General features: G+C 44.4%; 1 protein-coding gene across 1 annotated transcript in view; it reads left to right on the plus strand.

The window, feature by feature from the left end:
• LOC117973782 (serine/threonine-protein kinase 10-like) overlaps positions 1-12,034 on the plus strand; it is a 40,758-nt gene that overhangs the window by 10,242 nt on the left and 18,482 nt on the right. Inside the window, exons 3-4 of the mRNA XM_058996926.1 lie at positions 10,510-10,558; positions 11,586-11,735. Of these exons, the coding sequence (XP_058852909.1) occupies positions 10,510-10,558; positions 11,586-11,735 (199 nt within the window). The remainder of the gene's footprint in view (positions 1-10,509; positions 10,559-11,585; positions 11,736-12,034) is intronic.

Raw genomic sequence — 12,034 nt, forward strand, 5'->3', positions numbered from 1 at the left:
TGCGAGCCAGACTGTCACATATGGTGTCCTGCGTGGGACAAACAACGCCTCCAACAGCCGGACCAGGATTGAAAAGTGCGTTTTTTTTGTTTGTTCGTTTTTTTTTTCAAATTAAAAATGGGGAAAAGTAGCCGGAGGAGAAAGCAGCAGCAGCAGCAACAACAGCAGCAGGAGGCGCAGCAACATCAGCCTTACCTTGCCACACTGGATATCTGCCTCACCTGCCTGAAGGGTGAGGAGTGGTGCTTCGCGGTTGGTGAGGTTGGGCACGTGGCACCAGACCAACCCCCTCCATGGCAGGAGAAAGAGGAGCCAGAGCGTCCAGTGAGGGAGGACCTGCATCCTCCAAAGAGGACGAATGCACTCTCCTCTGAGGGAGTCTGGGACTGGCTGGTGGAGCCGGGGAGGGATTATGAGGAAGCCCTCCCTGCAGTGATCAACCTCCTGTGGGCAAGAGATGGGGAGCGCTGGGAGGCCTGGGAACAGCAACACCACCCAGCTTCCCTCCCAGACATCGCAGCCATGGTGTTCAACTACCTGGCTGCGGATATGGGAGAGACCCTGCTGCTGCCATCTCCAGCATCAGAGGGAGAGGAGCCATCGCTGCCGTCTCCAGCGCCAGAGGGAGAGGAGCCATCGCTGCCGTCTCCAGCGCCAGAGGGAGAGGAGCCATCGCTGCCGTCTCCAGCGCCAGAGGGAGAGGAGCCATCGCTGCCGTCTCCAGCGCCAGAGGGAGAGGAGCCATCGCTGCCGTCTCCAGCGCCAGAGGGAGAGGAGCCATCGCTGCCGTCTCCAGCGCCAGAGGGAGAGGAGCCATCGCTGCCGTCTCCAGCGCCAGAGGGAGAGGAGCCATCGCTGCCGTCTCCAGCGCCAGAGGGAGAGGAGCCATCGCTGCCGTCTCCAGCATCAGAGGGAGAGGAGCCATCGCTACCGTCTCCAGCATCAGAGGGAGAGGAGCCATCGCTGCCATCTCCAGCATCAGAGGGAGAGGAGCCATCGCTACCGTCTCCAGCATCAGAGGGAGAGGAGCCATCGCTACTGTCTCCACCAGCAGAGGGAGAATGCCTGCTGGTTTCGCCTCCACAGCCTGGGGAGGAGCCCGAACGTCCTACGCCCGAGTGGGAGGAGCCCGAACGTCCTACGCCCGAGTGGGAGGAGCCCGAACGTCCTACGCCCGAGTGGGAGGAGCCCGAACGTCCTACGCCCAAGAGGGGGGAGTCGGTGCGTCCACAGCCCAAGAGGGAGGAGTCGGTGCGTCCACAGCCCAAGAGGGAGGAGTCGGTGCGTCCACAGCCCAAAGAGGGGGGAGTCGGTGCGTCCATAGCCCAAGAGGTGGAAGTCTGCGCTTCCACAGCCTTAGGACCCAAGCTGCAGTCCCAAGAGCCAGAAGGGGAGGAGTTACAGGCTCAACCCCCTGAATTTTTCTGGGGGGGAGAAGGGCAGGATGCTGGTGTTCCCCAGCAGCCTCTATTTATGCTGCTGAAGGGAGCACGGCACACACCAGCCCAGCCGCCACAGCAGAGGGAGCCAGCACCGCCACAGCCTCCCTCTGAGTGGCCAGCATCCGCCCCATCGCTTCTGTCTCCACCATCACCAGGAGCAGAGCAGCAAGAGCTGCCTCTGCCTCCGCCACCTCCACCAGCAGAGGGTGAATGCCTGCTGGTTCCACATCCACCGTCGTGGGAGGACTGCTTGCCCCTCCCACCTCCACCAGCAGAGGGTGAATGCCTGCTGGTTCCGCCTCCACCGTCGTGGGAGGACTGCTTGCCCCTCCCACCTCCACCAGCAGAAGATGAATGCCTGCTGGTTCTGCCTCAACCGTCGTGGGAGGACTGCTTGCCCCTCCCACCTCCACCAGCAGAGGATGAATACCTGCTGGTTCCGCCTCAGCCGCCGTGGGAGGACTGCTTGCCACTCCCAGCTCCACCAGCAGAGGGTGAATACCTGCTGGTTCCGTCTCAGCCGCTGTGGGAGGACTGCTTTCCCCTCCCACCTCCACCAGCAGAGGGTGAATACCTGCTGGTTCCACATCCACCGTCATGGGAAGGACTGCTCCTGCCCTGCCTCGCACCACCCAGGGATGCCTGCCTCGCATCGCCTGGGGCTGCCTGTTCCACATCGCCTGGGGTCGCCAGGGATCCTGCTTCGCCTGGGGTCGCCAGGGATCCTGCTTCGCCCGGGGTCGCCAGGGATCCTGCTTCGCCTGGGGTCACCAGGGATCCTGCTTCGCCTGGGGTCGCCAGGGATCCTGCTTCGCCTGGGGTCGCCAGGGATCCTGCTTTGCCTGGGGTCGCCAGGGATCCTGCTTCGCCTGGGGTCACTACACTGTGGTCGGAGCCCCACGGAGGGGAGCTGCCGGCCATGAAGAAAGGGGGGGAGGTCAGGAGACCAGCTTCCCCAGCCGCACTTTCGCGGCCGGAGATCATGTGGTCAGAGCCCCACGAAGGGGAGCTGCCAGCCATGGAAAAGGGGGGGGAGGTCAGGAGACCAGCTCCCCCAGCCGCACTTTCGCGGCAGGAAATACTGTGGCTGGAGCCCCGTGAAGGGCAGCTGTCAGCCATGAAGAAGGGGGGGGAGGTCAGGAGACCAGCTTCCCCCGCAGCAATTTCGCTGCAGGAGAAAGGGTGGCCAGAGCCCCACGGAGGGGAGCTGTCGGCCATGAAGAAGGGGGGGCAGGTCTGGAGACCACCCCCAAAAATTTTTTGGCCAGAGGAGCTGGCCGGTGCGCGGGCCATTGGAACACTACGGCTGTTTGGGTGGGAGGAGGACATCCCACCGTGGCCGCCACCTTTGGCCCGTTGCTGCCCCTGTTCCTGCGCCGGGACTGCTGACCGGGACTTTGGGGACTAAGGGGGGAGGTGGCCGAAAAGGCCATGTGTGCTGCGCACAAGGGGGGGCATGTGTGGCGGAGTGTCCCGCCCCTATTTATTATTATTTGTATTTTTGTTTGCGGCGCGGGTAAAAGCGCCGCGTCTTTTGTTATTATATTTAAAAACCCCGTGAGGATGCATGGCTGATCAGCTACTGATTATTTAACTAGCTGACAGTCATGCATCCTTACCAAACACGTGCAGACTCTGGCCGGGGGATAATAAGATAATTACCAACTAGTTAAATCCCTCGGCCAGAGTATATAAACCAGCAGCACTCTGCACTCGGGGTGTGGAGTGTTCGAGAGTGGAGAACGGGAGAGAGAGAGAGAAAGAAAACAATTGCTAAAACGTGCTGGAGTATCCAGCACGAAACTTACTTGTTTGTTTATTCGTTTGGCCCTCGCGCCTTTTTGTTTTGTGTTTTGTTTAAATATTGTGTTTGTTTATTATTAAATACGCTGAGTGCACTAACACTCAGCTTCAACCGCCCATCCACTGTTTGGTTTGAGTTACTTCCTGGTCCGTGACGTCATCCACATCACCACTGCGAGCCAGACTGTCACAATATGGTAGCAATCTTTATTTGGAGCAAACTGAGTTTTGACCTGCAGCCTTAAACTCAGTCCTTCAGTGTCTTTCAGTCAGCAGCTGAAAGATTAATTACGATTCATTTCTGTTAAGGCTGCCCTGTGAATTGGTTGTAAACGCTGCATTGAACTGAAAAGTCAGTGTCTGGTTTAAAAGGCAAAGGGACGCATAGAATTTACTCACTCATTGTGTGTTTATATGACTGTTATTTAATTCTTGTAATTCATAACCTTTTGCTGCAGTGTAACTGCTTAGCTTTGAGAATGGGTGGCGGCAGCATGTTAACAAACTGGAAACTAAGTTCACTTTTACTAAATGTGACTCTACAAACTAGATTAGATTAAGCATATTTTATATTAAATAAACAATGAGAGAAAAGTAGAACCATGGCTGTCAGCATAGTTACCATTTTCATTTGGCAGTTCCAGACATTTTGGGTGTGACGTCTCTAGGAGCGATTATCATTGATCCCTCTTCAGCCAGTTTACAGAAAACTCACAGACTTGCTACATTTCAGTTTTAAAATAAACTGAATAGAATATAAATGGTTGAACCTGGCATTGGTAATCTTGTTAGTCTTCAAGACGTATCATCTTGGGTAAGTTTCACTCAGTGGAAACAGCTGATTTCTTGTAGCAGCCAATGGGAGGGCATCCAAAAAATGTTTGATTCCCATTGATTGCTTGAAAGGAACCCATGCTTCCTGGATGAGCAATTCACTTTTCAAAAATCCAATATATTGTTTTCGATTTGGTTATTGCTCCATGTACTGTAGTATTGGAGAGACACTCGCTTTATTCATGTCTAAGATGGACAGAATTAGTTTAAACTACTTAACGAACATAGGGAATGCCAAGGATACAGTATAGAAACCATACAGTGCGTTTTGAAAATTTCAATGTGGTGACAGGTGCAGCAGTAGTCATAGAAACTGCAGGCAGGTTAAACTAGTCTACCACAGTTTTCTGTGTTTATGCCAGCTTATAACTAACACAGGAAAGCAAAGCTTCAGTTCTCTCAAATCCTCTCATCTATACCAGCAGGGGCGGCACATTCTTGAACCCACGGACAGCATGAAGGGCTCGTTCGTTTCAAAAATGAAAAAAGATATTCAGACTTAATGTGTGCATATTATTCCAGAAACAATCCTGCATCGCAACATGTCATACACACTATTTTACTGCCCGTATCTGAATATCTCTGCTGTGGAATTAACTCTTTTTGTGCTGGAAGATTTGAGTATTGAGACCTTCTCTTTGCACACAAAACAGCTGTGTAAATAAGACTTCCAGAAGCTTTATAGCTATTTTGAACAAAGCTTGTTTAAATTGAGGGTTGAATATGTTTGAGCAAAAGCTTGTTGACAGGATGTGGGATATGGGGACTACTAGAAGTGCTGTATTGTGGTATTGCTATTCTACACCACTGTACGTATACGTACACTACTGTCCATTGAGGTTTAATGCATCTTGATGCAGGCTTTTCTGCAAAAGTGGCTTCATTAGTAGACTTTAAAATAGTAATGTAATTTGTACTTGGGACCTTTTGGTGCTAGCTGATGCCATTTGTGTAGTAGTAAGGTTATATAGTCTTACATCAGATAGTTTTACACATTCTGGAACAGCCCAAGCAATTGGAATTGAACAATCTCACACACTAAATAAATTTATTCCAAGATACAGGTTCTTAAGGGTTTTGAAATACCTTGTGAGCAGAACTGCCTCCACCTGTTTTAAGAATTCCTGCAATTGTTATGTTGATTATGGGAGAATAATAGGAGGCTGTATGGTCCAGTGGTTAAAGAAAAGGGCTTGTAACCAGGAGGTCCCCGGTTCAAATCCCAGATCTCACTCACTGACTCTCTGTGTGACCCTGAGCAAGTCACTTAATCTCCTTGTGCTCTCTCATTCAGGTGAGATGTTGCTGTAAGTGACTCTGCAGCTGATGTATAGTTTACACACCCTAGTCTCTGTAAGTCGCCTTGGATAAAGGCATCTGCGTAGGGGCTCCCAAGTGACACATCCAGTAAAAGGCGCTCCGCGTGGAGTGCAGGATGCGCCCTATAGCCTGGAGATCGCAGGTTCGAATCCATGACCCCTGTGGCTGATAGGGCGCCTGCGGGTCTGCAATAGACCCATTCAGATCTGTGTTGTTCTCTGGCACGATAGGTCTGGTGGCTTCGCTGTGGGTCCGTAGTGCGAAAAATGATGGATTGGCAGGAACACGTTTCGGAGGACGGTGTTTTAGCCTCCGTTTCCCGAGTCGCCGGGGGGTTGCAGCGGTGAACCGGGATAAAAATAATAATTGGGCATTCCAAACTGGGGAGAAAACCGGGGTAAAAAAAAAAAAAAAAAAAAATTAAAAATTAAAAATTAGAAATTTTATTAAAAAAAATTAAAAAAGGTACCTGCTATAATAATAATAATAATAATAATAATAATAATAATAATAATACTACAAAGGCAGAGCAAATTGTGCGGGGGTTTCCTCTAACCCTGATTTAATGTAATGTGTTCAGAGAGCCATAAAGCTTCTAAAAACTCAGCTATATTTACAAGACTAGACTGAACATGTAAATAATGAGATCATTTATTATTGAGATAGCCTTTTGTACAGCAGAAACAAAGGGAGTTAAAGAACAAAGTTAGAACATAAGCTGTATTGAATGAATGAAGAATACCTCTTCCGCAGTGAAGGTTTGATCCCTTTGTTGTTTTTTTCCATGGGGTCTTAAGATGTTTACTGTTCATTAATTACAGCAGACCCTGGTTGTGTTCACTTTATATGCACTTATTCCCAGTTACCAGGTAACATTTCATTTAAATTGCGTTAAACAGCAGCATGTGTTTTCACCATTTAAATATATCCAGCAAGCTGAAGATCAACCAGAAATGCATGAAGCCATTCAATAATGGCTCTAATTCTGTTAATAATAATAATAATAATAATAATAATAATAATAATAATAATAATAATAATATTTACATAAAGAAAAGAAAGGTACAATTCACTCATCATGAAATATAATATTTCCTTCCAGAAATCTAGATATTGTGATCAGCACATAAGGGTTCCTCATTTTGCGTGAGGACTGTAAAAAGGCCAAATATGTCCACTACCATTCATAACATTAATACATTTCAAGAAAAGTCATTCAGCTGTTTTAGAATCTGTGTTGCACTTAGATAACATTTTGCTGGACACACCTATTTGTACTATATTATTATCTTGGGGGTAACAAGGAAACAATCTTAATTCGGGAATCTCTGTTTTTAAAACTGTCCAGTGCACTGCAGCTTTTAATGTCCGGTTTTAGACACACAATGCATTCTCTTTCATGACTCAATCTGGAGTGGAATGCTGTTTTAACAAGTGTCAGGTGCAGCCTTATGACTCCGACATTATGAATATACGAGCTTGGCTACCTTAGCAAGGTAAAATATGATCCTTGGCAAGCGTGGATCCTGTTTTAGGGAGGGGCAATCAGAGTTAAAATGTAACAACTTGCTTCACAGCTCCAAACATGTGAAATGTATACATATCTATAAAATAATTGTAGACAGGCACTTGTGTTTTGTATAACGAATAGATATATTATTGTGACACTGTCCTATGGAAAACGAACATATGATTAATAATAATTGTAATGTTGCTTAGGGGTGAGCCATTGCTGGATTTATTAAACCAGGAATCTCATTGATTACAGCAGCCACCTGTTTCTAGGGGTAATCCTAGGAAAACTAGAGACAGGTGAATGATGTAATTCAGGGCGATTTCACTGGTGCTGTAAAGTGCTCTAATAAAATCCAGTTTGTCCAGTGTCTTTTCCCTGCAGGTTATTCAAAATAAGCCCTTACTGCAGCATTGTCTTGTTAAAAAAACAGCTGCGTCGAGTTTCATCCCATTCATTCAGTCTTGTGTTTACATTGCTGAACCTCTGCCAAGTCTACACTGGTATTTACTGTAAAATGTAGTCCCATGAACGTTACTAGCCGCAGTCTGGACCTGAAAAAATGCAGTTCTGTATACCAGCATCAAGTTCAAAGTTTAGGCTTGGAATGTGCTTCTTTGATTTGGAACATTGTACATACCTGATGTGATTAGCCATTACTCACTGGGGTTTATCTCAAGTATTTACAGGAGTCCAGCTAATCTCTAACAGTCCTTAACATTAAATACCATTTTATGATTGAACAGGTTTGTGTCCTTCCGTACTGCATATATTAACGCTCTGTTGTGTACCTAGCTATTGTTAAATACGTAAGGTTATCTTTGATTACAGCAATCTTTGTAAAATAACACACACCCTGTGTGAAACACATGACTGAGCTGCTCTACATACCTTTTATAATGTACACCTCGTTTATGGACTCTTATTAACCCACACCTCTTCCACACTACCCTTAAAAACAACGATACTAGGGTCATACGATACTATGACCCTAGCACACTGTTATGTAACATGCAATCCCTGCAAGACTAAGGCTGAATAAGTTTTGAATGAGTACCCTTTTTGAACAAGCTACCAACCATACAACAATTTCCCCCTTAGTCTACTGTTGCTACCTGCCTAGTTGCATTGCCCCGTAGTGCATAGTTTCCTCCTACTCTGTATAAAAGCACATATAACTTACTGAAACTGCCATTTTAAAAAGGTCTTTAGGAGTTTAAATAAAAACCAATGCCAAGTCCCTGTACCTCTATTCCGTTCAGCTCTAATACTATGGGGGTAGGGGGTCTGTTCCAGTTTACAGAGCACAGCATGCAGACATCAGTTAAACAGCACCGAGGCACTCTGTTTCCAGGCAGTCTCTGGTCCTGCCCTTTAAACCCTTTGTTGATTTTAATTTGATTGACACTAAAACTTTTAAGAGACCTTTTTAACCAATGGGAGGGGGGTGGTGAGGTGCATAAATCTCCTAATGTAAATTTCAATGCAACACAAATACACAACCCCAAGGTAACGTCAGCATTGTCTAATATGTGGTGAAGATTTAGATTTATTGTATTTATCAACAACATGTTTTGCTGTACTGACAGCGGCCTGGCTATTTATGACTATTTTGTGGGAACCACTTCATGAAATGATGCATGCTTTGAGTATCTGCTCTAGATATAGATCACAGTGACCAACTGTTTCAAGATACTGACCGCTCATGTGTGAAACCCAGGAGATCATTTGTGTTAATATCCTCCCTTATCTTGTCTTCATTTGACCAGGACACTAATTCTTGCTTGTATCATATATCCAGTAACTTTAATATATTGATATGTACATGCTTGCAGCTTCATGTTGCTATTCCACATGTGTAAATGTTTGTACAAGTTTAAACTTCTGAGATATTCAACCAGAGATTGACACTGTTGGGAATAACTACTGTGTCTATGCGTCTGGATACGTCTAAAACTTGTGACTGTAAATGCACTGAATTTAGAGATGTTCCTAGATACAGCACCAGCTGAAATACAGCAAAACCTTAAGTAGCATTATCCTGCTTGGTTTATTTTTACCATCTGCGTCTTATAAATAGTACTAGGAGAATACACATTGGTATTAGACTCCCTTCTGCTATGACCTGTAGGCTAAAGGATTAAATACTATTTGAGAGCACATACATTAACATGGCTTGTTTGAATAAAAAAAAACAAAAAAACAATGTGTAGTATTGGCCAGACCTCTACACAATGCAGGTCTGAACATGTCTATCCTGCAATCTGTGAAGGCATCTGTACTTCTAAAAGGGGTGCGGACTGCTACAACTGGACTATTGTTTTGATTATTGTTAATTTTTTACTTTCAAGAAACACCCTCGTTTAGGACTGTTTGTGATTCCATGTGTATGTAAAACCTGAGAGTTAACATAATCACTTGGCAGCTTCTCTCACAAGCCCCCCCCCCCACCCCCCTTAAACAATTTCCATATAGTTTAATCTCCCACTAAATAATTTACAGTGAAAAGTAAAAACAGTTTGGAACTAAAATGAGCTATTTCGGGAGCTGAATGTGTCTGCCCTGGACATTCTTCAGTGTGAATACATCAAGCTTTCACTGCAGTACAGACATTGCATGCAAGAAAGAAACCAAACCGCTTGACACCTCACAGTAATCTAATTAAGAAGGCTTTGGGCTTCTGCATTGGAGTGACTTTACGGCTTTCACAGTATGCTTAAACAGCCATGTCTTTCACTTTCACATTTGTTATTAAGAACTGGAAAAACATCCAAGAGTGGTAGCGTGAAGACAAAATATTTACTTATCGCAACACCAGGAATGCTTCTGTATTTCAACTCATTTTATGTTCAGTTTTGTTCAGTTTCTGTGTTTAACAGCAGATGTGCACAGTGTGAGTGCTGTTTTTAGTTCCATTTTCCTCAGAAGAGATTTACTGTAGCTTTTAAAAAGCCCCTCCTATGTCAGTCTTTTTTTGTTTTGTTTTTTTCTAAAACTGCTTGCACTATGAACATGGACAGTCACAGGGTATGAAACTAGAAATGGTCCGTATAGTTGCTAATTACTCAAGGTGAGGGTGTGGGTGCATATCTGACATTCCAGCTGAAGATATGGTGACGTGTCACATGCTTTCTGCTTGTGCAAAGGGTCATAAAAGTCAAACCATCTCTATAAAATGTGATTACCGCATTGTATTGTTTTGTTTTCCATAGCAACATAAACCATAATTGAATACACCTTTCCCTGTGTTGCCAAACTTAATAAGATTCACCTGTAGCTTTAGACTGTATTTTCACTTGTGCAACCATACAAGAACCAAATTGTTGTTGACAGATTAGCCCTTGCTTTCAACCAAAGCTTCCGGCGGTAATTTTCATTCTAGACATTTAAGTCATAACTAGTAACACAATGAAATTAAATCTCTTAAATGTATCTAAATGGTGGCCGATCTTTTTAATGGTTTGATGGGACCCTGCCTGGTGTTTTACATCTTTCTAAAAACAGAAATGCACTACATCAAGTCACGCACTGTTACAAAACCTTGGTACCCAAATTTGAATTAAATCGACCCCAATAATTCTGTGTTTATTTCTATAGATCATGATTGAATTCTGCCCTGGAGGAGCAGTGGATGCCACAATGCTGGGTAAGAAACTGTGGCGGAGTGTCCCGCCTCTATGTATTATTATTTGTATTTTTGTTTGCGCCGCGTCTTTTATTATTCTATTTAAAAACCCTGTGAGGATGCATGGCTGATCAGCTACTGATTATTTAACTAGCTGACAGTCGTGCATCCTTACCAAACGCGTGCAGACTCTGGCCGAGGGATAATAAGATAATTAACTACTAGTTAATCCCTCGGCCAGAGTATATAAACCTGCAGCTCTCTGCACTCGGGGCTGAGTGTAGAGGAGAGTACGGGAGAGCGGAGAGAGAAAGCAACATTTAAAAAAACAATTGCTAAAACGTGCTGGATTACCCAGCACATCACTTACTTGTTTGTTTGTTCATTCGTTTGGCCCTCGTGCCCTTTTGTTTTGTGTTTTGTTAAATCTTTTGTTTTGTTTATTAATAAATACGCTGAGTGCCGCAGCATTCAGCTTCACCCGCCCATCCACTGTTTTGGTGTCAGTTACTTCCTGGTCCGTGACGTCATCCACCTCACCACTGCGAGCCAGACTGCCACAGAAACATATTCTGATTTTCTTTTCTTTTTTTATTGTATAACTATAATAGTTACTGTATAACATTATGATCAATGTGGATGTAATCCCTAATATATATCTGAAGCTTTACCTGCTGAAAACTGACACGATTGTACACATTTACGGTCAAAGATGTTTATAGTCTAATTGCAGTTGAAGGATTAAGAAAAGTTTCTTGATATTTTCTAATTTACAAATACAAATCGTACAAAATAATTTCTAACTTTGCAAGTGAATTTTGCCTCGTCCTAATACACAACACTGTTTAGTTACCTTAGCAGCAGCTGATATTCCTGCATTTTGACATCTAGTCAAAACGATTGTTTCTTTTCTGTAACTGCTACTCTACATATTGAAACTTCAGACTTGCATGTAGTCAACCTAAGAGACATTTTAAATGTATAAAGACTTCTGCAACTTTACATAAGGAAATAGTGCTTTTGTTTTTTTTTTTCTAATTTTCTGCAGAGCTCGACAGGGGGCTGACTGAACCCCAGATTAAGGTTATTTGTCGTCAGATGTTAGAAGCTTTGGTCTACCTCCACAGCATGAAAATCATTCACCGTGACTTAAAGGCTGGAAACATACTTCTGACACAGGATGGAGACATTAAACTTGGTGAGAGCTGACGTACCTCAGATTGTTTATAAAAATGTGCCTTTTGAATACCCAGCAGGACCCTAAAATGAACTTTTAAAAGGAAAATATTCATTAAAAGAATATCTAAATGCATTTCTTATACAGTTGTTTTATTCCCTTGGCATCACATGTGTATATATTTGGTCATGTACACATTTCTTTAGAAAAGCAAATTGCCTGATATTTTGTATCATCTTTTAAAAGAGTTTTATCTTTTGGGCTTTCAAAGTCTTAAATGAAAACAGGCCTCATTGTGCTTCATATAATAGCTTAAAGAA

Source organism: Acipenser ruthenus, chromosome 23, assembly GCF_902713425.1.
Source record: "Acipenser ruthenus chromosome 23, fAciRut3.2 maternal haplotype, whole genome shotgun sequence".
NCBI lineage: Eukaryota > Metazoa > Chordata > Actinopteri > Acipenseriformes > Acipenseridae > Acipenser > Acipenser ruthenus.